This window comes from Ranitomeya variabilis, chromosome 2 (assembly GCF_051348905.1).
Source record: "Ranitomeya variabilis isolate aRanVar5 chromosome 2, aRanVar5.hap1, whole genome shotgun sequence".
In the NCBI taxonomy this organism is placed as follows: Eukaryota; Metazoa; Chordata; class Amphibia; order Anura; family Dendrobatidae; genus Ranitomeya; species Ranitomeya variabilis.
Window position 1 is genome coordinate 716,962,717 of NC_135233.1, and position 27,247 is coordinate 716,989,963.

Genomic DNA, 27,247 nt, shown 5'->3' on the forward strand with positions numbered 1-27,247 from the left:
TTCCCTCATGTTGTTGTCTGAACAGACACCTGATGTGATGCAATGTGATAGAAAAACCGCAAATTCCCTCATGGTGTTGTCTGAACGGACACCTGATTTGATGCAATGTGATAGAATCCTGACTAGAAATGAGAGGAAAATTCATAGACGCCGGAATGGCTTGTGCTACTACTGTGGTGATTCTACACATGTTATCTCAGCATGCTCTAAACGTATATCTAAGGTTGTTAGTCCTGTCACCGTTGGTAATTTGCATCCTAAGTTTATTCTGTCTGTAACTTTGATTTGCTCACTGTCATCTTATCCTGTCATGGCGTTTGTAGATTCAGGTGCTGCCCTGAGTCTTATGGATCTCTCATTTGCTAAGCGCTGTGGTTTTATTCTTGAACCATTAGAAAATCCTATCCCTCTTAGGGGTATTAATGCTACGCCATTAGCAGAAAATAAACCGCAGTATTGGACACAGGTTACCATGTGCATGACTCCTGAACACCGCGAGGTGATACGTTTTCTCGTTCTACATAAAATGCATGATTTGGTTGTTTTGGGGCTGCCATGGTTACAGACCCATAATCCAGTCCTTGACTGGAAGGCTATGTCAGTGTCTAGTTGGGGCTGTCGTGGTATTCATGAGGATTCCCTGCCTGTGTCTATTGCTTCTTCTACGCCTTCGGAAGTTCCGGAGTATTTGTCTGATTATCAGGATGTCTTTAGCGAGTCCAGGTCCAGTGCATTGCCTCCTCATAGGGAATGTGACTGTGCAATAGATTTGATTCCAGGCAGTAAATTTCCTAAGGGAAGCTCTAGGGGGCTGGTGTTCTCCCCCCGGACCGTTAGACGGTTCGGGGGTTCTTGAATCTCCAGCGTGGGTGGATTCTGTGGTGGATAGGTTGCAGCGGATCTGGAATCTTGTGGTGGACAACTTGAAGTTGTCACAGGAGAGGGCTCAGCGCTTTGCCAACCGCCGCCGCGGTGTGGGTCCCCGACTACGTGTTGGGGATTTGGTGTGGCTTTCTTCCCGCTTTGTTCCTATGAAGGTTTCCTCTCCCAAATTTAAACCTCATTTTATTGGTCCTTACAAGATATTGGAAATCCTTAATCCTGTATCCTTTCGCCTGGATCTTCCTGTGTCGTTTGCTATCCACAACGTGTTTCATAGGTCCTTTGTTGTGAATTTGGATTCTGGGCTCCCCCGGTGGCTACTGGTGGAATTGAACTTGTGACATCATCTTCCCTGTTCACCTGTTCTGATTAGATCTGGGTGTCGCTATATAACCTGGCTTCTCTGTTAGATGCTTGCCGGTCAACAATGTTATCAGAAGCCTCTCTGTGCTTGTTCCTGCTCCTAGACATCTACTAGATAAGTTGGACATTCGTCCATGTTTTGTTTTTGTATTTTGGTTCCAGTTCACAGCTGCAGTTTCGTTACTGTGTCTGGAAAGCTCTTGTTGATCAGGAATTGCCACTCTGGTATTATGAGTTAATGCCAGAGTCCTAAAGTAATTTCTGGATGTGTTTTGTTAGGGTTTTCTACTGACCATGAAAGTATGCTTTCTGTCTTCTGCTATCTAGAAAGCGGACCTCAAATTTGCTAAAACTATTTTCCTGCTGCGTTTGTTGTTTCATCTCATATCACCGCCAATATATGTGGGGGGCTTCTGTCTCCTTTTTGGGCATTTCTCTAGAGGTGAGTCAGGTCTTATATTTCCCTCTGCTAGCATTATTTAGTTCTCCGGCCGGCGCTGGGCATATAGGGATAAAAAGTAGGACATGCTACCTGGCTACTTCTAGATGATGCGGTAGGTTTAGTTCATGGTCAGTACAGTTACATCTTCCAAGAGCTTGTTCCTATTGAGGCTTATACTAGTTCTCTGGCCATGGAGATCATGACAGTCCTTGTTGCGGCGGTACGTTGTGCCTGTGGTTCCTTCTGCTGAGCCTCCTGCTCCGGTGTTGGTTGAGGGCGAGTTGGAGTACGTGGTGGAGAAGTTCTTGGATTCTCGTCTCTCCAGGCGGAGGCTTCAGTACCTGGTCAAGTGGAAGGGCTATGGTCAGGAAGATAATTCTTGGGTGGTCGCCTCTGATGTTCATGCGGCCGATTTAGTTCGTGCCTTTCACGCCACTCGTCCTGATCGCCCTGGTGGTCGTGGTGAGGGTTCGGTGACCCCTCACTAAGGGGGGGGGGGGTACTGTTGTGATTTTGCTTTTTGCTCCCTCTAGTGGTCATTAGTGATTTGACTCTGGAGCTTCTGTCTTTTCCTATATCCTCACCTGGGCCGTTAGTTCAGGGGCGTTGCTATATAAGCTCCCTGGACCTTCAGTTCAATGCCTGGCATCGTTGAAATCAGAGCTAATCTGTTGTGCTCTTGTCCTATGATCCTGGTTCCTGTATTTCAAGCTAAGTCTGCTTCCTTGCTTTTTGCTTTTGTTTTGTTTGGCATTTTTGTCCAGCTTGTTCCAATCTGTATCCTGACCTTTGCTGGAAGCTCTAGGGGGCTGGTGTTCTCCCCCCGGACCGTTAGACGGTTCGGGGCTTCTTGAATCTCCAGCGTGGATTTTTATAGGGTTTTTGTTGACGAGATAAGTTATCTTGCTATATTCTGCTATTAGTAAGCTGGCCTCTCTTTGCTGAACCTGGTTCATTTCTGTGTTTGTCATTTCCTCTTACCTCACCGTTATTATTTGTGGGGGGCTTGTATCTTGCTTTGGGGTCCCTTTCTCTGGAGGCAAGAGAGGTCTTTGTTTTCTTCTCCTAGGGGTAGTTAGATTCTCCGGCTGGCGCGAGTCATCTAGCGATCACCGTAGGCATGATCCCCGGCTACTTCTAGTGTTGGCGTTAGGAGTAGCTATTTGGTCAACCCAGTTACCACAGCCCTATGAGCTGGATTTTTGAATCTCGCAGACTTACACGTTCCTCTGAGACCCTGTCCACTGGGGTCATAACAGGTACCGCCGCAACGGAGTGCAGGCGCGGTCCTGTAACGTTCTTTCTGTTCGCTAGGCCTCTGTCAGGATCCCACCCCTGACAGGGACCCCCTTGAATCTTCACCTGCAACACCCTCTGACACAGGATGTTGCCTGGTTCCCACCCAGTCAGCTTTCTGACTAACTTCCTATCCAACCCCCAGTTTTAGCAGATTGTGAGGAGTGGCCTAATACATAGCACCCTTAGCTCCCCCTAGAGGCCAGACTGTGAAGTGTATTGGTGTCTGTGATACCTGGTCAGGTGAACTCCTTCAGTGCCATCAGACGTACCATAGCCCCCCTTAGCGGCGGAGCATCAGTACTGCAACGACCAGGACTCTGGGGCGCTGCACTCCCCCCGGTTAAATCCAGTACTCCTGGACTGGGAAGAAAACAACAATACATGTCAGCAAAAAGACATACAATTTTTAAATGCAATAACAATAAGCAAATTTGAACAAAGCTTCCCTTTATGGGAGGTGAGGACACTTGAACGTTACAAACATGGTTAAATACTTTAAATAACATACTATAAATAACTTTTCTTACCCAACCGGGTATTCTACTAAGTGCAAATTTTTGAACAATAATTTAACGTTGCCTTTAAGGACGTACACGCTGAATCCACTAAAGACCTTCTTATAAAACACTATAAGGCTAATCAACTTTTTCTTCACTTTCCATCCTTACATCTGCAGGACTGCCTAGTCTATCTGCCCCAGGCCTACTGCCTCTTGCTCTGTTGCAGGACCGCCCCTTTCCGCCCGGGCCTACTGCCTTTCTGCTACTATACACAGTATAGAACTTATCAACCTTCTCTCAGTTCAAGATCACTGAGCCATCTCAGTATGGCTCCTAGGAGGACTCACCGACTAGGTTCACTTCCTGTCCTCATTTTTTTAACACATTATTAAACATTTCTGACAATTAACTAGCTAACTACATATAACTTTTACATGTAAGCATTATTCGACTTTAAGTGCTACCGTTGAACGTCCCCTTTAAGAAGGGACCAAGTCTCTATGAGGTAGTGCAACTTCTCAAGCTGCAAGTCCGTATGCAGCAAGGACTCCGGTACTGTTTCCAGGAACAGTTTCTTCGCAAAGAGTCCTTTTCTTTGTAAAACCAGTAGAGGGTACCTTTAAGAAGGTGCAAACTATTTACAATGAGTTTGTAATCATGCAGTGTTCATGATCCAGCAGTTCTTTTCAACAATGATAAGACGAGAAACAAAAACAAAAGCAGAAGAAGGGATCCCGGGTAAACTAAGGGATCCCTTTAAGAGTTAACCCTAAACGGGTTGTAGCAGCAAGAAAACACATAGGAAAACGAACAGTTAACTATATACAAATGATGAAGCATTCTTGCTTACTCAGTTTCTGGCTGGACAGGAGGCGGCCTCCTCCCGGGCCTCACCAGACAAACGGGTCGTGATGGTGTAGCAAAGACCGGTCCCAGTAACGATAGGATCCCTCGTTGGGACACCCTACTCACTCGTGGGTGAGCACGACCCATAGCGACACGGTGGGTCTGAATTCCCTGGGGTTCCGCGGGGGCAGGTTCCGGCACCTTCCCTGCAGGAGGCTCGTCTTCCGACGTTCCGGCAGCGGCCTGGAGTGCGACGCACCGCTGGATGCCCCGAGCTATCCAGCCAACCTCCCTCCTCCACCGGGTGTAAGTCACTGCGTCTCCGGGCTCCAGGTTGCGACCGTACCTTCCCCCACAGGGTTCCACCTCTTCCCGATCCACACGGACCTGCAGTGGCTCTTCAATTTCTTGTATAACTCCCCATCCTTCCCGGGAGTTGAAGAACACAACCACACCCCAATGTGACGGGGGAACCTCCTCGACTTCCGTCAGGTCGATCTGGGCCGCAGGTTGGGATCTATTCCTCCACGCCGTCATCAGGTGCCGCAGATGTTCTGCCGCCGGCAGGATCCTCAGGCCCTGTGCCTGCAGCTCGCACTCTGCCGCGGCCGGGATGGAGGAAGCAGGGGACACCTGAGTTAGGTGGACGTCCGTAGGCTGGCCCAGCCGAGCGGTCACACGAGCATTGGCCTCCCGGCGGCATGCTATCTGCCGGGCCTCGGCTGCGGCCACACACTCCTCAGATGGCGGCCAGTTGGGTCGGCCCGTCGGTAGCTCCGTAAGGGCCAGTCCCTGCAACGATGGCGCGTCTGGGGCTGTGTCGGGTGGTGCAGCCTCATGCTGGGTCGGGTCGTCCCCACACGGTGCTCCCGGCGTCGCCATCTTTGCTTCCTCTCCAGTGTCTTCTTCCCGCGGTCTCTTTCGTGGGCGGCCCCGTCTCCATGGTCTCCACCCTCCAAAGAGGATGAGAAGGCGGACCTCGGCTGCTGACGGACAAGTCCTCAGGATGCAAAAATGTTTAGACTGGGCGGCCATTGTCTTTTCGCGCTCTTCAGCTGGTCCACGCCTACTTCACGCCCCTCTTCTTCTCCTGCGCTCTCCTCAGCGCTGTAATGGCGGCGGTTTTTGGCGGCAAGTGGCACTGCACAGTCTTTGCAATAAGTCACAGTCCAAACACAATAAATCACAGTTCCAAGGCACACATGACCTGATTCTTCAGGCTTAAGTAGATCCTGTTCGTGACGCCAAGTTGGAGCGCCCCCACTGCCGCAGGGCCGAGGGGTACCCAGTATCGGGCCTCTGAGTCTCTGTTCTGGGGTCGTCACGGTGGCTAGACCCGGTCCGTGACCCTGCTGAGGGGCGTCCAATGAAAGGTGTGGATGGTGATGATGTTGTGGTGGTGCGGTACAGGTCGCGGTAAATAACAAGGACACCAGGTTGCAGTCTCTTTACCTCTTTACTGAAGGCTTCAGGATCCTCAATCCGGAATACGGTTAACCGGGCTGCATAAGTCCGGCTGGTCCGATGGCACCTCCAGGGTTCCCTTTGCAGGTGGAAATCTGTGCCTACCTTCTAGCGCTTGTGTGTTGTGGTCCTCCCCTGCTGTGCTTACGGGATAGTCCCCACAACTGTTGTATCTGTTTCTGAAGTTCCCTCACAACTCGATTATGATGTTCTGCTTCGTCCCCCAGATGATATGGCTAGGACACACCCGTATGACGGGTAGGCTCGGAGGTCTTCCGGGACCCTAGAGTCGCCCCTCTCCAAATGTTGCCCCCTATGTCTTCTTAGGTGATTTGAGTGAGACAGCCCGCCTATAACTGACTGTCCTGCCATAGGTTTGAAGTAAGGCCTGGAGCTCAATACTTCCCCGGCGTTCCGGCCACCGGCTGCGCGCCTCAGTAGGATGTTGCCACGACTTACAGCACAACTCCTACTGGTGTTTCTCCTTGTTGCGTTGATCTCGTTTCTCACTCAGCACAATAAACCTTACTTCTTGTCCTTTTTCGGGGTACCGCCGTAACGTTCTTTCTGTTCGCTAGGCCTCTGTCAGGATCCCACCCCTGACAGGGACCCCCCTGAATCTTCCCCTGCAACACCCTCTGCCACAGGATGTTGCCTGGTTCCAACCCAGTCAGCTTTCTGACTAACTTCCTATCCAACCCCCAGTTTTACCAGATTGTGAGGAGTGGCCTAATACATAGCACCCTTAGCTCCCCCTAGAGGCCAGACTGTGAAGTGTATTGGTGTCTGTGATACCTGGTCAGGTGAACTCCTTCAGTGCCATCAGACGTACCATAGCCCCCCTTAGCGGCGGAGCATCAGTACTGCAACGACCAGGACTCTGGGGCGCTGCACTCCCCCCGGTTAAATCCAGTACTCCTGGACTGGGAAGAAAACAACAATACATGTCAGCAAAAAGACATACAATTTTTAAATGCAATAACAATAAGCAAATTTGAACAAAGCTTCCCTTTATGGGAGGTGAGGACACTTGAACGTTACAAACATGGTTAAATACTTTAAATAACATACTATAAATAACTTTTCTTACCCAACCGGGTATTCTACTAAGTGCAAATTTTTGAACAATAATTTAACGTTGCCTTTAAGGACGTACACGCTGAATCCACTAAAGACCTTCTTATAAAACACTATAAGGCTAATCAACTTTTTCTTCACTTTCCATCCTTACATCTGCAGGACTGCCTAGTCTATCTGCCCCAGGCCTACTGCCTCTTGCTCTGTTGCAGGACCGCCCCTTTCCGCCCGGGCCTACTGCCTTTCTGCTACTATACACAGTATAGAACTTATCAACCTTCTCTCAGTTCAAGATCACTGAGCCATCTCAGTATGGCTCCTAGGAGGACTCACCGACTAGGTTCACTTCCTGTCCTCATTTTTTTAACACATTATTAAACATTTCTGACAATTAACTAGCTAACTACATATAACTTTTACATGTAAGCATTATTCGACTTTAAGTGCTACCGTTGAACGTCCCCTTTAAGAAGGGACCAAGTCTCTATGAGGTAGTGCAACTTCTCAAGCTGCAAGTCCGTATGCAGCAAGGACTCCGGTACTGTTTCCAGGAACAGTTTCTTCGCAAAGAGTCCTTTTCTTTGTAAAACCAGTAGAGGGTACCTTTAAGAAGGTGCAAACTATTTACAATGAGTTTGTAATCATGCAGTGTTCATGATCCAGCAGTTCTTTTCAACAATGATAAGACGAGAAACAAAAACAAAAGCAGAAGAAGGGATCCCGGGTAAACTAAGGGATCCCTTTAAGAGTTAACCCTAAACGGGTTGTAGCAGCAAGAAAACACATAGGAAAACGAACAGTTAACTATATACAAATGATGAAGCATTCTTGCTTACTCAGTTTCTGGCTGGACAGGAGGCGGCCTCCTCCCGGGCCTCACCAGACAAACGGGTCGTGATGGTGTAGCAAAGACCGGTCCCAGTAACGATAGGATCCCTCGTTGGGACACCCTACTCACTCGTGGGTGAGCACGACCCATAGCGACACGGTGGGTCTGAATTCCCTGGGGTTCCGCGGGGGCAGGTTCCGGCACCTTCCCTGCAGGAGGCTCGTCTTCCGACGTTCCGGCAGCGGCCTGGAGTGCGACGCACCGCTGGATGCCCCGAGCTATCCAGCCAACCTCCCTCCTCCACCGGGTGTAAGTCACTGCGTCTCCGGGCTCCAGGTTGCGACCGTACCTTCCCCCACAGGGTTCCACCTCTTCCCGATCCACACGGACCTGCAGTGGCTCTTCAATTTCTTGTATAACTCCCCATCCTTCGCGGGAGTTGAAGAACACAACCACACCCCAATGTGACGGGGGAACCTCCTCGACTTCCGTCAGGTCGATCTGGGCCGCAGGTTGGGATCTATTCCTCCACGCCGTCATCAGGTGCCGCAGATGTTCTGCCGCCGGCAGGATCCTCAGGCCCTGTGCCTGCAGCTCGCACTCTGCCGCGGCCGGGATGGAGGAAGCAGGGGACACCTGAGTTAGGTGGACCTCCGTAGGCTGGCCCAGCCGAGCGGTCACACGAGCATTGGCCTCCCGGCGGCATGCTATCTGCCGGGCCTCGGCTGCGGCCACACACTCCTCAGATGGCGGCCAGTTGGGTCGGCCCGTCGGTAGCTCCGTAAGGGCCAGTCCCTGCAACGATGGCGCGTCTGGGGCTGTGTCGGGTGGTGCAGCCTCATGCTGGGTCGGGTCGTCCCCACACGGTGCTCCCGGCGTCGCCATCTTTGCTTCCTCTCCAGTGTCTTCTTCCCGCGGTCTCTTTCGTGGGCGGCCCCGTCTCCATGGTCTCCACCCTCCAAAGAGGATGAGAAGGCGGACCTCGGCTGCTGACGGACACGTCCTCAGGATGCAAAAATGTTTAGACTGGGCGGCCATTGTCTTTTCGCGCTCTTCAGCTGGTCCACGCCTACTTCACGCCCCTCTTCTTCTCCTGCGCTCTCCTCAGCGCTGTAATGGCGGCGGTTTTTGGCGGCAAGTGGCACTGCACAGTCTTTGCAATAAGTCACAGTCCAAACACAATAAATCACAGTTCCAAGGCACACATGACCTGATTCTTCAGGCTTAAGTAGATCCTGTTCGTGACGCCAAGTTGGAGCGCCCCCACTGCCGCAGGGCCGAGGGGTACCCAGTATCGGGCCTCTGAGTCTCTGTTCTGGGGTCGTCACGGTGGCTAGACCCGGTCCGTGACCCTGCTGAGGGGCGTCCAATGAAAGGTGTGGATGGTGATGATGTTGTGGTGGTGCGGTGCAGGTCGCGGTAAATAACAAGGACACCAGGTTGCAGTCTCTTTACCTCTTTACTGAAGGCTTCAGGATCCTCAATCCGGAATACGGTTAACCGGGCTGCATAAGTCCGGCTGGTCCGATGGCACCTCCAGGGTTCCCTTTGCAGGTGGAAATCTGTGCCTACCTTCTAGCGCTTGTGTGTTGTGGTCCTCCCCTGCTGTGCTTACGGGATAGTCCCCACAACTGTTGTATCTGTTTCTGAAGTTCCCTCACAACTCGATTATGATGTTCTGCTTCGTCCCCCAGATGATATGGCTAGGACGCACCCGTATGACGGGTAGGCTCGGAGGTCTTCCGGGACCCTAGAGTCGCCCCTCTCCAAATGTTGCCCCCTATGTCTTCTTAGGTGATTTGAGTGAGACAGCCCGCCTATAACTGACTGTCCTGCCGTAGGTTTGAAGTAAGGCCTGGAGCTCAATACTTCCCCGGCGTTCCGGCCACCGGCTGCGCGCCTCAGTAGGATGTTGCCACGACTTACAGCACAACTCCTACTGGTGTTTCTCCTTGTTGCGTTGATCTCGTTTCTCACTCAGCACAATAAACCTTACTTCTTGTCCTTTTTCGGGGTACCGCCGTAACGTTCTTTCTGTTCGCTAGGCCTCTGTCAGGATCCCACCCCTGACAGGGACCCCCCTGAATCTTCCCCTGCAACACCCTCTGCCACAGGATGTTGCCTGGTTCCAACCCAGTCAGCTTTCTGACTAACTTCCTATCCAACCCCCAGTTTTACCAGATTGTGAGGAGTGGCCTAATACATAGCACCCTTAGCTCCCCCTAGAGGCCAGACTGTGAAGTGTATTGGTGTCTGTGATACCTGGTCAGGTGAACTCCTTCAGTGCCATCAGACGTACCATAGCCCCCCTTAGCGGCGGAGCATCAGTACTGCAACGACCAGGACTCTGGGGCGCTGCACCCACAGCTGCAGAAACGCTGCGGATCCGCAGCAAAATCCGCAACGTGTGCACATACCCTAAGAGACCAGACTGATCTTTGGCTTTCGCCCCGGAACCTACAACAAGGCATGGTCAAGTGTGACAATGGCCATAACCTGGTGGCTTTGAAGCTTGGCAACCGCTCACAAGTACCTTGCCTGGCCCATGTGCTCAACTTATGGTTCAGCAGTTTCGCAAAACCTACCCAGATCTGCCTGAGCTGTTTGTGAAAGTATGCCACATGTGTGCCCATTTCCACAATTCAGATACAGCTTCTGCTCCCTGGCAGTGCTGCAGCAGCGTTTGCAACTTCCAGCTTACCAACTGCGATATTCACCACGCATTGGAACTCAACGTTACATATATTGGCAAAGCTTTCTGTGCAGCAGAGGGCAGTATATGCTATATATCCCAGCCTCATCTCATCTTCTCAATGCGATTGGGTGATAGTGAGGAGGGGGAGGGGGAACAGAAGCTGGTTGCCTGTGATACAGACGGTACTACACACACCACATTCATACCGTCTGTTTAGCATGGATGGCCTGAATACGAGGAGGAGAGGGAGGACTAGGAAGAGAAGATGGACAGTCGTCCTCTTGGTGGAGACAAGGAATTTTTGCCTGTTGACAATCTGGCACACATGGCTGAGTTTATGCATTTTGGCCAAAACTTATTACTGGTTGGTCACCCTTCTAGACCTATGCTACAAGGAGAACTTTACATCTCTCCTTCCTGTGGAGGAGAGGTCTAATAAAATGTTGCAGGACCAGAAGGCTGTAGTTCCTTGGATAACCATGGAGTGGAGACACACATCTGATGCAACAAAGACAGTGAAACACTATCACATGTCTGGGTCAGTATTCTCAGACCCTCCCAGCACCCACGCCATGATGCACGGGATACTCAGACAAGGAGGGAAAAGATTTTGAAGTTTCTGAAGGAGTACCTTGCCAGTACCAGTATCCCCCATGATTCTTTTGTGCCTTACAACTATTGGGTATCCAAGCTAGACACTGTCTTTCTGGCATGAACTCTCTCTCTACACCTTGGAGTTCCTGTCCTGCCTTTCTGCTAGCATTTTGGGAGAGCGGATTTTTAGTGCCGCCGAGGTATTAGAACTGATAGACGCATCTGCCTGTCAACTGAAAATGTTAATAGGCTGACTCTTATCAAAATAAACCAGGGCTGGATTGGGTCAGACTTCTCAACACCACCGGTTGACAGCTGAGGAACATAAACTCAAATCCAGTGGGTTTTTTTCTGGCGTATTCCCATGCATCCCTTTCCACTCAAAAATGGATAAACACTTCTGGATTTTGTCTTTTTTGTATCACCCTCCTACTTCTACTCCTACTCCACCATCATATCAACAAGGTGATCATGCTTCCATCGCTATAAACCTCTAACAGTCTTTTTTAATATGTACTGTATGTATACCCCCACGTGGTAAATGTTTTTCAGCCCATGCACTTAGTGCATGCACATTACCTGTCACGGGTGTGTCAGATGCTGCAGACAGTCGCTCTGCATCTGGCTGCAGAAGATCTCTGCATTTGGCTTTACAGATGCCTTCTTGATCCTTCTGACTCTTGGACCCAGTGGCAATCTCTTTCTGGCTCTAATTGACACACCTGGACCAGGGTTTTTATTGACTCCCAGTCTGCTTCTGGGAATCGCCGGTGATATTCACATTTTTCCCGAGAACTTGAAAGCTCTACAATGTTTTCTGGGTAATTTTTACTGGAAATTCATCCAGAATTATTCAGTAATTGTGAAACCCCTTACTCACATGACAAGGAAGGGGTCTGATTTTTCCAAATGGTCGGATGTCGCCCTGCAGGCTTTTTCTACCCTAAACAGCTGTTTTGCCACAGCTCCTATACTCAGTCCACCAGGATGTTCTCCCAACCCTTTGTTGTGGAGGTTGATGCGTCGGAGGTAGGGGTTGAGGCTATGTTGTCTCAGGGTCCGTCCACTGGTAAATGGCATCCATGCACTTTCTTTTCTAAATAATTGTCTTCAGCTGAGATAAATTATGATGTGGGTAAAAGGGAGCTTTTGGTGATTAAATTGTTATTTGAAGAATGCAACATTGGTTGGAGGGGGCTGTCCATCCTATTACTGTTATTACTGACGATAAGAGCCTCTCAAATCTTCAATCGGCTAAACATCTCAACCCAAGGCAACATAGATGGTCCTTGTTTTTTACTAGGTTCAATTTTGTTGTCACTTTCCATCCAGGGGTCAAAAATGTCAAGGCTGATGCTTTGTCCCAGAACTTCCCTGGTGGTGGTAACCATGAGAACCCTGCCCCGATTTAGCAGAAAGGGGGAGTCTTTTCAGCATTGTACCCTGAGCTGGAGGGTGAGGTGTTGGAGGCCCAAGGGGACGCCCCTGCCTTCTGCCCTCCAGAATGGGTATTTGTACCATTTGCGCCACAAGGTAATTAAGGAACATCAAAACTCTGTGTTTGGTGGTCATCTAGGGGGTAAGGTTACTGCGGACCTCCTTTCTCACTTTTTTGGTGGCCGGGGTTGCATCAGTTTGTGGTTAAAAATGTATGTGCTTGTAGTCTCTGCATGCATTCTAAAGTATCGCATGCCTGTCAGTCAGGTTCTTCTGCTACCTATTCCTTGCAGACCATGGATATACTTGTCAATGGATTTTATTACTTACCTACTGGTATCTGCAGGAAAGACTGTGGTCTTGGTGGTTGTAGATAGGTTCAGTAAAATGGTTCACTTCGTCGCATTACCGGCACTTCCGAATTCCCAGGCTGTTTCTCAGGTGTTTATAAATGAGACCGTGAAGCTCCATGGGTTCCCTTCGATGTGGTGTCAGAATAGGGGACCCAGTTTGTTTTCAAGTTTTGGAGGTTGTTCTGTTCTCGACTGGGGGTGCAGCTAGCCTTTTCCTCTGCCTTCCATCCCCAGTCGAATGGACAGACCGAACACGTTAACCAGAATTTGGAGACTTACCTCAGGTGTTTTGGCTCCGAAAATCCTACTTACTCATGGCAGAATTTGCTATTAATAATCACAGTCAAGAATCTACCGGCAGGTCACCGTTCTTTTGTGCATACGGTTACCATCCACAGTTTGGTACTTTTAGCGGGGGAGGAGCGTCAGGAGTTCATGAAGAGGAACATTGTACTTCATCGCTTTCCTCAGTGTGGTGGGGGGTTCTGAGTAATTTGAAGATTTTGGGAGACTGGTACAAACCTATGGCAGACAGAAAATACTTGCCTGGTCTGGACCTGAATGTGAATGTGTGGTTGTCTACAGGGAATATCAGGTTGAAGGTTCCTTCCTGGAAGTTGGGACCTAGATTTATTGGTCCCTATAAAAAGAACCGTCATCATTAATCCAGCAGCGTTTCGTCTTGAGCTACCTCAGGCCCTTAGGATCCACATTGTCAATCACAGGTCCTTGCTCAAGAAATATGTGGAACCTCTTGAGTCCTCACCCCTTCCGCCACCTCCAATAATGGTTGATGGAAATCTAGAATTTCAGATTTCGAAGACTATAGATTCTCGCCTGCAATGTTGTTCCCTACAATACTCATAGTGACACAATGTTGAGAACTGTTTACTTATTGTCTGAAAGCTTGTACCTCACAAACAGTTCTATGTTTCTCTATGTTTGTTTTTGTAAAACATAAAGGTTTATTTAACCTCTGTCTGTGGTGGACTTATCTAACCCTTGTGGGGCTTTTATATTCAGGGTTTATGGCCTATCATTGGATGTTTGCGTGGTATCTCTGTTTCATCTTATGTTGAAAGCTGGCCACTGGAGGGGTGAGATGAAACCAGAGTTACTACATAGGATACATCACTATATAAGATACACCAAGAAAAATCCTTCAATCCTACTGTCAAAAAACCCCTCAGGGAAGGAAAAGAGAAACTGCAAAATACACCAAAAAAGAAAGACTCATTCCCAAAAATGGGTTAAAAATAATTTTTTATTAATACAGAATATCATTAATACATAATCATGTTCAGAAAAAATATACCATAAAGGGGACCACACAGGGACAGAGATACAGACATTGTCTATAAATGTATGACCAGCAATGCTGCTCTCTGATGGTCTGAATGCATTCTGTATGTTTCAATATGGACTTAAAATATCCATTTTTATATTCACACTACAGGGCTGCATTATACTGTGTGTGTAGGGGGCTGATTTATTCGGTGTATGTGTGGGGGACTACATTTTGCTGTGTGTGTGGGGGCAGCACCATATTGTGTGTGGGGGGAGCTGAATTATACTGTGTGTGCAGGGATGTATTATACTCTGAGGGGGCTGCATTATGCTCTATGAGGGGACTATATTATACTTTATGTGTGCGGCTGCATTATACTCTATGAGGGGACTGCATTATTCTCTATGATGGGGGCTGCACTATACTCTATGATGGGGGCTGCAGTATACTCTGTGAGGGGGACTGCAGTATACTATAAGGGGGCTGAAGTATACTCTGAGGAGGACCATGGTCAGCGCATTATAATACTTGTACTATATGGGACCTGCTTTATACTGAATCGAGGAATATAGCTGTACCCATCAATGTTCCTCAGGTGTAAAGAGGCCTGGAAACAAGCATCAAACAACTTAAATATTGTCGATTGCAGTCGTTTAACGGCCTGAACTCAGGGCATGTAAATACAACAGAAATGTTTGTGTGATGGTGCAATATGTGAGCATTTGGGGCCTCACTTTAAACACTTGCCCAGGGCCCCACTTTGTCTTAAACCAGCCCTAACTATACTAAAAGATCTGTGTGTCCCCAAACTTTTAATGATTATTGCAACTCATGGTTAAAGTGGTCATCATTCTGTACTACTCTAGGTTGTAATCCTATATCAGGTCATCCTTTGTTATCTATAACATTTTCTGCTTCTTTGGCCAATAATAAGTATTGTTATTCCTCTGTGGCCCGCATTTTGCACAGTGTATCATTTTTTCAGAAATTATTCTAGTCCAGACCAGCAATTAATGTTTTTCAGGTATGACAGCTGTTTAAAGGGTTAAAGAAGGAGATTGGTGCAAAAAACACATGACACCCAATAACAATTGATTTATTGCAGAAGTTATTGAGTATATTAGATAGTGTTTGTTCATCTCAGTTTGAATTTATATATTATTTAAATCCTTGTTTTCTATTGCCTTTTTTGCAACCTTGAGAATTGGCGAGTTGGTTTCTGAGAGCAGGTCTCGTCCTTCTAGTTTAGGTTATGATAACATAGTTTTAGAAGACAGTTGTGTTAACCTTTGTATAATGAGATCGAAGACAGATAAAATTGTTAGAGGAACATGGCTGTGGCTATCAGCGATCAATAATTTCATATGCCCTTACTATTCTGTTGTTGATTACATTGCTATCAGACCCCTGATTAGCGGTCCGTATTTTGTTCACTCTAATGGTTCTTTTGTAACAAAATTTCAATTTAATTATATTTTAAAAAGAAAGCTTTGAAGTTTTTAAACCTAGAACAATGCACTGGAACTGCTACAGAAGTGGTGATGATGGATCTTAGCGAAGAAGCGGTGATGCAGGTGGAAATCTAGAAGGTATAATATTTATGTTAGAACAGATTTCATTTTTGTTTAATCTCTCCTAGAATCCAAACAACGCTATGTATGGATCATTGGCCACTCTTTTTGTACATTGGGCCAAAAAAAAAGCATCCTTAAGGAGTTATGGTGATAACTTAAGTTTTGACCAGTATTTATATTCTATCTGTGGGTCAAGTGTTAGGGGTTTATAATGGGGTCATGTAATGAATCGCTGCATGCTAAAGTGATTCTTCAGGTACCTAGTTTGATTGTTTTGTATGCTGGTGGTAACGATTTGGGTAGAATAAAAACAAAAGAATTGATTGACGAGATGAAATGTGTAATTTTATGCTGCTATGCCACTTTTCCAGCTACAAAAATAGTGTTTTCCAAAATTATTCCAGAATTACTGAGGGATGGCAGCGAATTTTCCTTTTTAGATAAAATTTGGAAAAGAGTGAATAGGATGATGTAAAAAATGTATGTAATCCTTAAATACTTTTTCATATCATCATGTCCAGCTGGAAGGTTTTGTACCTGGTTTATTTCGGAATGATTCAGTGAATTTGTCTAATATCGGTCTAGATATTTTTATTTTGGATTTACCGTACAGATCATTGTTGAGGCCGCTTTTTCTGTAAGTCACCATGGCTGGTTGGTGGGAGGAAAAGCCTAGCTCTCTAAATGAGGTTTGTTATGTTTTAATTGTTAATGGACTCAATGATCTGCTCGAGTCAGTTAAGGACTGAGCCCCCTTTTCTTGTTTTGTTTATTGTTGTAATGATTTAATGGATTATTTATTAATACAGTTTAATCGATCTAGTGATATAATTTAATGATATCCTTAATAAATCATTGCAGCCTTTTTGGTCTATGTCTGTTATTATTTTAGTTTTAAGTATAGTGCATATATTCCCATGATTGGGACAGTTGCACAATTTTCTGAAACAAAATCTGTAGTGTGTAAATTCACTCTAAGGCTATATTCACTTCTACTGACTTTTTTATTAAAGAGGACCTGGCACTTGCTCAAAAATTATATGTATCTTGTAAAAATCCCTGAGCTCCCTTGATTCCGACACTTTGGCCGGTGTCCCACCAGTGACTGCAATGCGAGAAACTCGTGCAAGTCTCTCGCCTCAATACCCGGCACTGCTGCCAGCACACGGGACCGGAGCGTTCAACTGCATAGAAATACATGCAGCTGCACACTCTGGTCCCAAGGGCCGGTGGCAGTGCTGGGTATTGAGGTGACAGACTTGCACGAGTTTATCGCATTGCAGTTTCAAGTGGGACACTGGCCTTTTTCTCATTCTGCGCTGCCTCACTCCATTGCAGAGATATTCACCTTTGTTGTGTTTGGAGAGTAGTAAGTGAAATTTCTGCTTGCACTCTAACTTGAGGTTATTTTCGCCTTATCTGGGTAAATGTGCTTTCACCTATTCCTCCCATATGCTGTTAGCTGGCAGCTGATCTAGTAGTGTAGCAGTCTCAGAAGCTGTGACTGACAGAGTCTAGGAGGAAGAGATGAAAGTGCATGCCCCCGAGAAAACTTTGAAGAAACACCTAATTGCACTAAAGGCAAAGATTTCACATACTGCACCCCAAAAGCAATAAATCTGAATATTTCTGTGATGGAGTGAAATAGTGCAAAATGGAAAAACAATAATTTTTTTTTCTCAAGTGACAGCACATGGACTTGGAGAGATTAATTAATTCATACATGGATCCAAAAATGAGAAATGGAAGACATACGTTTTTTACCTCAGTGTTCTATCCATGCTTCATCTATTTTTCACTGATCCATCGTTAATAGTCAATGGATAAATAAAAGTACAGATAGTTTACCTCCGCTGATTTTAAACACAGATGAGGAAGAAATTAAATGCAGCATATAGGCAAAACGGATGACATATTGAGAGAATAACGGCCCTTATTACACAGACATAAAACTACACAGATGTGTGAATGCAAATATTGTGATATCCAGTGCGATAAGCACATATTTATTGTTGCTGATTTTCATGCATAAAATATTCTGTAAAATACAGTACTAGCAAAGTTGATGACATTTTTAAGAAATCTCGTTTGCATGTCGTGGAAAAAAATGTGAATCAGACGTCCACCTGAAGCGCAGATTTAAAAGGCAAAAAGTGAAATCTGTTGCCACAGGATAGCTGCAATAAAAAATGTCAAAAAATTAGTGTATTAGTGTAATTTTTAGCAGTGGTGTAGGAACATACCCTGTTCTCAGACATTGCTACTGCATTGCATTGTTTTGCTGGTGTTAGAGCAGCAAAAAATCCATAAGGTCAAATGCACACGTTGAGTATTTGGTGAGTTTTTTACCTCAGTATCTGTAAGGCCGGTTTCACACGTCAGTGGCTCCGGTACGTGAGGTGACAGTTTCCTCACGTACCGGAGACACTGACACACGTAGACCCATAAAAATCAATGCATCTGTTCAGATGTCATTGATTTTTTGCGGACCGTGTCTCCGTGTGCCAAACACGGAGACATGTCAGTGTTCGTGGGAGCGCACGGATTACACGGACCCAATAGAGTCAATGGGTCCGTGTAAAACACGGACCTCACACGGACGTTCTCCGTCTGGGGTCCGTGTGCGTGCAGGAGACAGCGCTACAGTAAGCGCTGTCCCCCCCACATGGTGCTGAAGCCGCGATTCATATGTTCCCTGCAGCAGCGTTTGCTGCAGAGAAAATATGAATCATAGTGTTTAAAATAAAGATCTATGTGTCCGCCGCCCCCCCACCCCCTGTGCGCCCCCCCACTGTTCTGAAAATACTCACCCGCTCCCACGTTGGCTGTCACTCCTTCCTCTCTGCCCCGCGCCTTCTACTGTATGCGGTCACGTGGGGCCGCTCATTTACAATCATGAATAGTCGGCTCCGCCCCTATGGGAGGTGGAGCCACATATTCAAGACTGTAAATGATCGGACCCACGTGACCGCATACACTAGAAGCCGCGGCCAGACCAGGAAGCAGCGAGGGAGGCGGGTAAGTATTTTCAGAACAGCGGGGGGGCGCACAGGGGGTGGGAGGGCGGCGGACACATAGATCTTTATTTTAAACACTGTTATTCATATTTTCTCTGCAGCAAACGCTGCTGCAGGGAACATATGAATCGCGGCTTCAGCACGATGCAGGGTACCACACGCGTGGGTACCACACGCTCCGCGTGGTACCCACTCGCCATACGGGCGGCACACATGTGCCGCACGTATGGCCTACATGAGTTCCCAGGCACACGGACACGGATAACTCCGGTACCGATTTATTCCGATACCGGAATTATCTGGATGTGTGGGACAGCCCTAAGTCAAAATCAGCAGTGGGTGAGAAATACAGGAGTGGTGACGTGTTTCTATTCCACTTTTCCTCTGATTGTTGCATTCCTGGTTTGGCTTACAAATACTGATGTAAAATACTGACCAAATACTGAACGTGTGCACGTGGCCAAAGTTTACCAAGCTTTTTCAGTATCATGGCAAAAAATGTGGTTCTTCTGCGCTCAAAGCAAAAAACAATTGTAATGCAATTGTAACGTGCAAACACAGTCTTAAACTTCTAGCAGGACATGCAGGAAAAAAATTAGGAAACAACATTTAGGGGATTGATATGTGCCCTATAGTTTCATGTAGAAGGTTCTTTTTGTGGCATGCATATGGATTTCTGCAAGTTCCAGTCAGATAAATGAGGCACCAAAGACAGGTGATGAGTAAATTCACCTGACAAGAAGAAGAGATTCCCAGCATTTAAGAATAAAATAATATATTTTTTATTGATACACAATTTTAAAATAATTTAAAATGGTGGGGGAGGAGAATTTGACCTCCCAAAAAGGGAGGGGAAGTTGCTGCAAGCCAGAAATAACCTGTTGATCAAGGGAGGTAAAGACTGGGAAACCAGAGAGGGGAAAAAGGGATTGTAAAATAAGGTTGTGTAATTAGGCTACGTTCACATTTGCGTTGTGCGCCGCAGCGTCGGCGCCGCAGCGCACAACGCAAACGAAAACGCGGCAAAACGCACGCTAAAACGCTGCGTATTGCGCCGCATGCGTCCTTTTTGGCCGAAAGTTGGACGCAAAAAAAATGCAACTTGAAGCGTTTCTTGCGTCCAACGCTTGCGGCCATGCGGCGCAAAACGCAGCACAACGCATGTCCATGCGCCCCCATGTTAAGTATAGGGGCGCATGATGCATGCGGCGCCGCTGCGGCGCCCGACGCTGCGGCGCTGACCGCAAATGTGAACGTAGCCTTAATGAGAGGCAATATAGTATGCTGATTACATACCAAGCAGTCCTTTGTAAGGCTCTGCAGGATGTGAGGGGAACACCACACACGCCATCCTGATTTAATACCATCTCTGTGGAGATAATAATTACTAATTCCATGCTTATATATTTTGTCATGCATCACTATGGGAAGGGATTGTATACATACCTCATTTATAGGTGTTTTTGCACAGCCTGCAGAACCTTACAAAGGACTGCTTGGTATGTAATCAGCATACTATATTGCCTGTTATTAATTACACATCCTTATTTTACAATCCCTTTTTCTCCTCTCTGGTTTCCCAGTCTTTACCTCCCCTGATCAACAGGTATTTCTGGCTGGCAGAAGATTCCCCTCCCTTTTTTGGAGATGACATTCCCCTCCCTCCCTGTTTTCATTGATTTTAAAACTGTGTATCAATAAAAATATATTATTTTATTCTGTTGGAAATCTTTTCTTGTCTGTTGAATTTACTCATCACCTGTCTGTTTTTTCACACAGATTTTTGACATGCCTAATGCTTACTTTTTATTTTGGACTTAAGATTTAGGTACGGTAAATGGGGCAGTCATCAGAATGTACGCGTCTCAATCTGTTACATGGGAATTCATCCAAAGAGATACCGTATACAGTTATTATTAAGCTAGCAGATTTCTAGTTTGTTGATTCTTCATTAAGGTCCCAGAAAAACTTGATTGGCAGATCTCCCATCTTCTCTTTGTACACTTTATCAAGTATCTCACTATGTGCCACCGTCATTATAGTTTTCCAGTCACCAACAACACCTGGTAAAGAAAAAGGGATAAAACTGAGTGAATGCAATGGCTTTAATTAAATCTAACTGTTTATGTTAAAAAACACAATATTTTACACCCATTTTTGCTTTATATTCCCAACTTAAAAAGAATATGAAACCTGAAAATGACATTGTTTAAATCAGGTTTTCATATTATGGACTGGAGAGCGGTGTGGTCCGTGAGGAAAGCTGCACTAAAAATAGCAGGAGGAGGACCTGTCATAGGCCGGGGTTACACTTGCGAGTGTGATGCGAGAAACTCGAGCATCAATACCCGATACTGCCGCTGGCACTCGGACTAGAGCGTGCGGCTGCATTTATTTCTATGCAGCTGAACGCTGTGGTCCCGAGTACCTGCGGCAGTACCGGGTATTGATGCGAGAGACTCATTCGAGTTTCTTGCAGCACACTCGCAAGTGTAACCCTGGCCATACATATATAATAGTAAGTGCCACAAAATCATGCCCCCAATACATCTGATGATATAAAGATAAAGTGGCCGACCTCATTACCTCATTTTGCAGGCAGCAATAGAGCGTGTAAGAGTATGTGCACATGTGGATTTGGCTGCGGATCCTCAGTGGATTTTCCATGCGGTTTACAGTACCATGTCGACCTATGGAAAACCAAATCTGCAGTGCACATGCTGCAGAAAATTCCGTGTGGAAATGCAGCGGTTTATTTTCCGCAGCATGTCAATTTTTTCTGCGGATTCCGCAGCGTTTTTCACCTGTTCCATAATTGTAATCCGCAGGTGTTAAAACGCAGGTGAAATCCGCACAAAATCCGCATTAAATCCACGGTAAATCCACAAGTAAAACACAGGGCGTTTTACCTGCGGATTTTTCAGAAACCATGCAGAAAGATCCGCAATGGAATCCGTAACGTGTGCACATACCCTAATACAAAGGCTATAGGAAGCAACCATTGCAAAAGTTTTAATGAAACCCAATTGCAAAATTGAGTTTTAGCTCCAATTGCATGCATGTTTAGAAAAAATGTCACAAAAGATGGACAACACGTTTGACCCTTTTACGACCTTAGACATATCCATATGTCCAGGTTGGCTGGTACATACCAACCTTGGACATATGAATCCGTCTGGGCGATTTTGCATGCATAGATGCTGTGCGCACACGATTAGTGCCAGATGCCAGCTGATTCTGACAGCTGACACCAGGCTCTTAGCTGACACTCGGCACTTGTCTCAGATAGACAAGAGAGACTGAGTAACTGTAAGCAAACACGTCCATCTACTGGACCAAACAAAGTGAAAGTAAAAAAAAGAAAGAATTGTGTAAGGAGGAACGATAATACAGCTCAGTTTTGTAGTAATATCGAGGAATTCTTCCACAGATTATGGCTCAAATAATTATTTCATAATCATACAGATATCACATCACAAGACAATATGAACAACACATCATAAAAGAAAAAGAGGACAAATTGGACCCCGTAACCTGGGCACAACCAAACTCTGGTTAAATTTGACATTGTGGGCAGACACCATAAAGTGGGACACTACCAATATGGAGGAAAGAAAAGCCATATACAGTAATCCTTGAAAGCTAACAACAATATCATCATCAAACCAGACAAAGGAGGAGCTCTATTCATCATGAACATGTTATTGTTAGATTACATCCTAGTAGCACACACCCAACTCTTAGATAGAAAATACTACCCTCCACTTCAGGAAGACCCCACTAAAAATACACAGAGGAACTAACACATATCATCAATGGGTTTGATTATACTTCATCTTCACTACTGGAACTAATAAAAAACAATCCCCAAACAGGTACCTTCTACATGTTACCTAAAATACATAAAGAAGGTAATCCTGGGAGGTCTATTATCTCTGGTATTGGGACATTTACTGAGAATATCTCAGGCTTAGTGGAGAACATTTTGAAACCCTTGATGAGTCGCACACCCAGCTATATCCAGGACACCATGAATATTCCCTGCAAATTGTCTTCCCTGGGCCAACTACCGGAGGACACAATACTAGCCACTATGGATGTAGGGTCTATTCCAACTTTCCTCATGAGGATGGGATTGCGGCATAAAAATATTTCCTTAAAAAAAACAGTCTAGCCACAGAACCAACACTGCAATTTATCAGGTCTGTGCTCCATCAGAATTATTTTTCCTTTGGGAACAATTTATACCAACATTTCTTTTCATGTACATCCTCCAATGTGGTGTACATCAGAGGTGTCAAACTGCATTCCTCGAGGGCCGCCAACAGGTCATGTTTTCAGGATTTCCTTGTATTGCACAGGTGATAATTTAATCACCTGCACAGAATGATTCCAGCACCTTGTGGAATGCTAAGGAAATCCTGAACACGTGACCTGTTGGCGGCCCTCGAGGAATGCAGTTTGACACCTCTGGTGTACATGATACAATGTACCAGGTGCCCTGGAGGTATCTATATTAGGGAAACCATACAAAAACTACAAACAAGGATTAATCTACACAGACACAATCACAAATGTACTGGACACTCCTGTCGGATAACATTTCTCTGGAACTGAACACTGTATAACAGACTTAAAAGTTTTAATCCTAAAAGGTCATTTTAAGGAAGACATAGAGAGAGAAGAATTTGGGATTTCAAACTGATAAAGATGTTAAATTTTTTGATAATAGGACTCAATTTGACACCTGGATTTATGACTCACTACATGGATACAATTGACACCTCCACCAGAGGGACGCTAGATAACTAAGAAGAACATACCCTCTGCCTCTCCATTTGTAACAAAATGCTTAATTTGATTTCCTTGGCTTATCTTTAGGAGGCATTACCCCTTATACCTAATGAAACAAATGTTCTGCTGTAATATCTCTTAATTGTACCTTTGTCTTATTAATTAATTCGTAATTAGTGTTGAGCGATACCGTCCGATACTTGAAAGTATCGGTATCGGAAAGTATCGGCCGATACCGGCAAAGTATCGGATCCAATCCGATACCGATACCCGATACCAATACAAGTCAATGGGACTCAAGTATCGGACGGTATTCCTGATGGTTCCCAGGGTCTGAAGGAGAGGAAACTCTCCTTCAGGCCCTGGGATCCATATAAATGTGTAAAAGAAAGAATTAAAATAAAAAATATCGCTATACTCACCTGTCCGACGCAGCCTGGACCTCAGCGAGGGAACCGGCAGCGTTGTTTGTTTAAAATTCGCGCTTTTACTTGGTTACGTGAAGTCCCGGCTTGTGATTGGTCAGGGCGGCCATGTTGCCGGGACGCGGACCAATCACAGCAAGCCGTGACGAAATTACGTCACGGCTTGCTGTGATTGGTCCGCGTCCCGGCAACATGGCCGCCATTAACCAATCACAAGCCGTGACGTCACGGGAGGCTGGACACGCGCGCTTTTTAAAATGGGCGCGTGTCCAGCCTCCCGTGACGTCCCGGCTTGTGATTGGTTGCGCCGCGGTCAACCAATCACAAGCCGGGAGGCTGGACACGCGCGCATTTTAAAATGGGCGCGTGTCCAGCCTCCCGGCTTGTGATTGGTTGACCGCGGCGCAACCAATCACAAGCCGGGACGTCACGGGAGGCTGGACACGCGCCCATTTTAAAATGCGCGCGTGTCCAGCCTCCCGTGACGTCACGGCTTGTGATTGGTTGCGTCTCCCATGTGACTGCGACGCAACCAATCACAAAGCCGGGACGTAATTTTAAAATCCTTAAGGACCTGAAATTACGTCACGGCTTGCTGTGATTGGTTGCGTCTCCCATGTGACTGCGACGCAACCAATCACAACGCCGGAACGTAATTTTAAAATCCTGAAGGACCTGAAATTACGTCACGGCTTGCTGTGATTGGTTGCGTCCCGGTCACATGGGCGGCAGGCAACCAATCACAAGCCGGGACTCACGTAAAGGAAAGAAAAGCGCGAATTTTAAACAAAGAACGCTGCCGCTTACCTCGGTAAGGTGCAGGCTGCGTCGGAGAGGTGAGTATAGCAATATTTTTTATTTTAATTCTCTCTTTTACACATTTTTACATTAATGTTGTTTCGATACCGATACCCGATATCACAAAAATATCGGATCTCGGTATCGGAATTCCGATACAGCAAGTATCGGCCGATACCCGATACTTGCAGTATCGGAATGCTCAAAACTATTCGTAATTATTCCTGAAGAAGGAGCCTCTGTACTCTGAAAGTCTTGCAAACATTTTTTTTCTGGTTAACCAATAAAGGTATCACTCCTAGAATACTTTTGTCATCATAGGGCAGAAAAGTATTCACATCAATTGTTAGCAGGAACCAAATTGAGCTGGGGTATTTGCAATGGGAGTGAACCTGATCAGGTGACACACAGGAAGGACTTCCTTAACCCCTTAATCCCATATGACGTACTATCCCGTAGAGGTGACCTGGGACTTAATTCCCAGGGACGAGTGCATCATAGGCGATCGGCCGCGCTCACGGGGAGAGTGCGGCCGATCGCCGTCGGGTGTCAGCTGATTATCACATCTGACATCCAGCACTATGTGTCAGGACCGGTCAAGGACTGCTCCTGGCACATTAACCCCTGGAACACTGCGATCAAACATGATCGCAGCATTCCGGCAGCATAGGGAAGCATCGCACAGGGAGGGGGCTCCCTGCATGCTTCCCTGAGACCCTCGGAACAACGCGATGTGATAGCGTTGTTCAGAGGGTCTCCTACGTCCTCCTCCCTGCAGGCCCCAGATCCAAAATGGCCGCAGGGCTCATTCCGGGTCATGCAGGGAGGTGGCTTGCAAGGCAAGCCGGCAAGCTTCCTGCACTGCCTGCCAGATCGCTGATCTGACACAGTGCTTAGCAAAGTGTCAGATCAGCGATCAGACACTATAGCATGATGTTCCACCCTAGGACAAAGTAAAAAAAAAAATATTTACATATGTAAAAAAAAAAAAAAAATCCTAAATAAACAAAATAAAATATTGTTCCAATAAATACATTTCTTTATCTAAATGAAAAAAAAAAAAAAGTAGACATATTTAGTATCGCTGCATCCGTAACGACCCAACCTACAAAACTGCCCCACTAGTTAACCCCTTCAGTGAACACAATAAAAAAAAAAAAACAAGGCAAGAAACAATGCTTTATTATCATACTGCCGAACAAAAAGTGGAATAACACGTGATCAAAAAGACGGATATAAATAAACATGGTAAGCTGAAAACATCATCTTGTCCAGCAAAAAAACGAGCCGCAATACAGCATCATCAGCAGAAAAAAAAAAAAAAGTTATAGTCCTCAGAATAAAGCAATGAAAAAGTAATTTTTTTTTATATAAAATAGTTTTATCTTATAAAAGCACAAAAACATGAAAAAAAGATATAAATGGGGTACCGCTGTAATCATATTAAAGGGAAAATGTCACCCCCAAAATCACGGGTAAGGTAAGCCCACCGGCATCAGGGGCTTATCTACAGCATTCTAGAATGCTGTAGATAAGACCCCGATGTATCCTAAAAGATGAGAAAAAGACGTTAGATTATACTCACCCAGGGGCGTTCCCGCTGCTGGTCCGGGTCCAGGCAGGCACCGGGAAAGGTCAGAGAGGCCCACGCCTGGGCACTGCAGTACTTTGCTCTGACCTCAACAGAGCAGACAAAGAATGCCTGCGCAGGAGCCGCAGCGTGAAGACCAGAAGAGGACGTCATCTGATGAAGATGGGAGGCGCCGGACCCAGACCAGCAGCGGGAACGCCCCTGGGTGAGTACAATCTAACGTCTTTTTCTAATCTTTAAGGATACATCAGGGGGCTTATCTACAGCATTCCAGAATGCTGTAGATAAGCCCCTGATGCCGGTGGGCTTACCTCACCCGCGATTTTGGGGGGGCGATTTTGACAGGTTCCCTTTAACCCGAAGAATAAAGCTACTTTATCAATTTTACTAAACGCGGAACGGTATAAATGCCCCCCCCCCCCAAAGAAATTCATGAATTGCTGTTTTTTTTTGTCATTCTGCCTCATATAAATCAGAATAAAAAGCGATGAAAAAATGTCACGTGCCTGGAAATGGTACCAATACAAACGTCAACTCGTCCCGCAAAAAACAAGACCTCACATGACTCTGTGGACCAAAATATGGAAAAATTATAGCTCTCAAAATGTGGAGACTCAAAAACTATTTTTTGCAATAAAAAGCATCTTTTAGTGTGTGACAGCAGCCAATCATAGAAATCCACTAAAAAACCCACTATAAAAGTAAACCAAACCCCCCTCCATCACCCCCTTAGTTAGGGAAAAATGATAAAATTAAAAAAATGTATTTATTTCCATTTTCCTGTTAGGGTTAGGGCTACAGTTAGGGTTGGGGCTAAAGTTAGGGTTAGGGTTGGGGCTACAGTTAGGGTTGGGGCTACAGTTAGGGTTAGGGTTGGGGCTAAAGTAAGGGTTAGAGTTGGGGCTAAAGTTATGGTTAGGGCAACAGCTAGGGTTGGGGTTAAAGTTAGGGTTAGGGTGGGGCTAAAGCTAGTGTTGGG

The 27,247-nt window shown here is 46.2% G+C and overlaps 1 protein-coding gene across 1 annotated transcript in view; it reads right to left on the minus strand.

Annotated features, from left to right (window-relative positions):
• Positions 1-20,329: 20,329 nt before the first annotated feature.
• The window catches only part of LOC143807683 (amine sulfotransferase-like), a 269,962-nt gene continuing 263,044 nt past the window's right edge, over positions 20,330-27,247 (minus strand). The window contains exon 6 of the mRNA XM_077289511.1: positions 20,330-20,723. Within this exon, the coding sequence (XP_077145626.1) occupies positions 20,593-20,723 (131 nt within the window). The 3' untranslated portion in view covers positions 20,330-20,592. The remainder of the gene's footprint in view (positions 20,724-27,247) is intronic.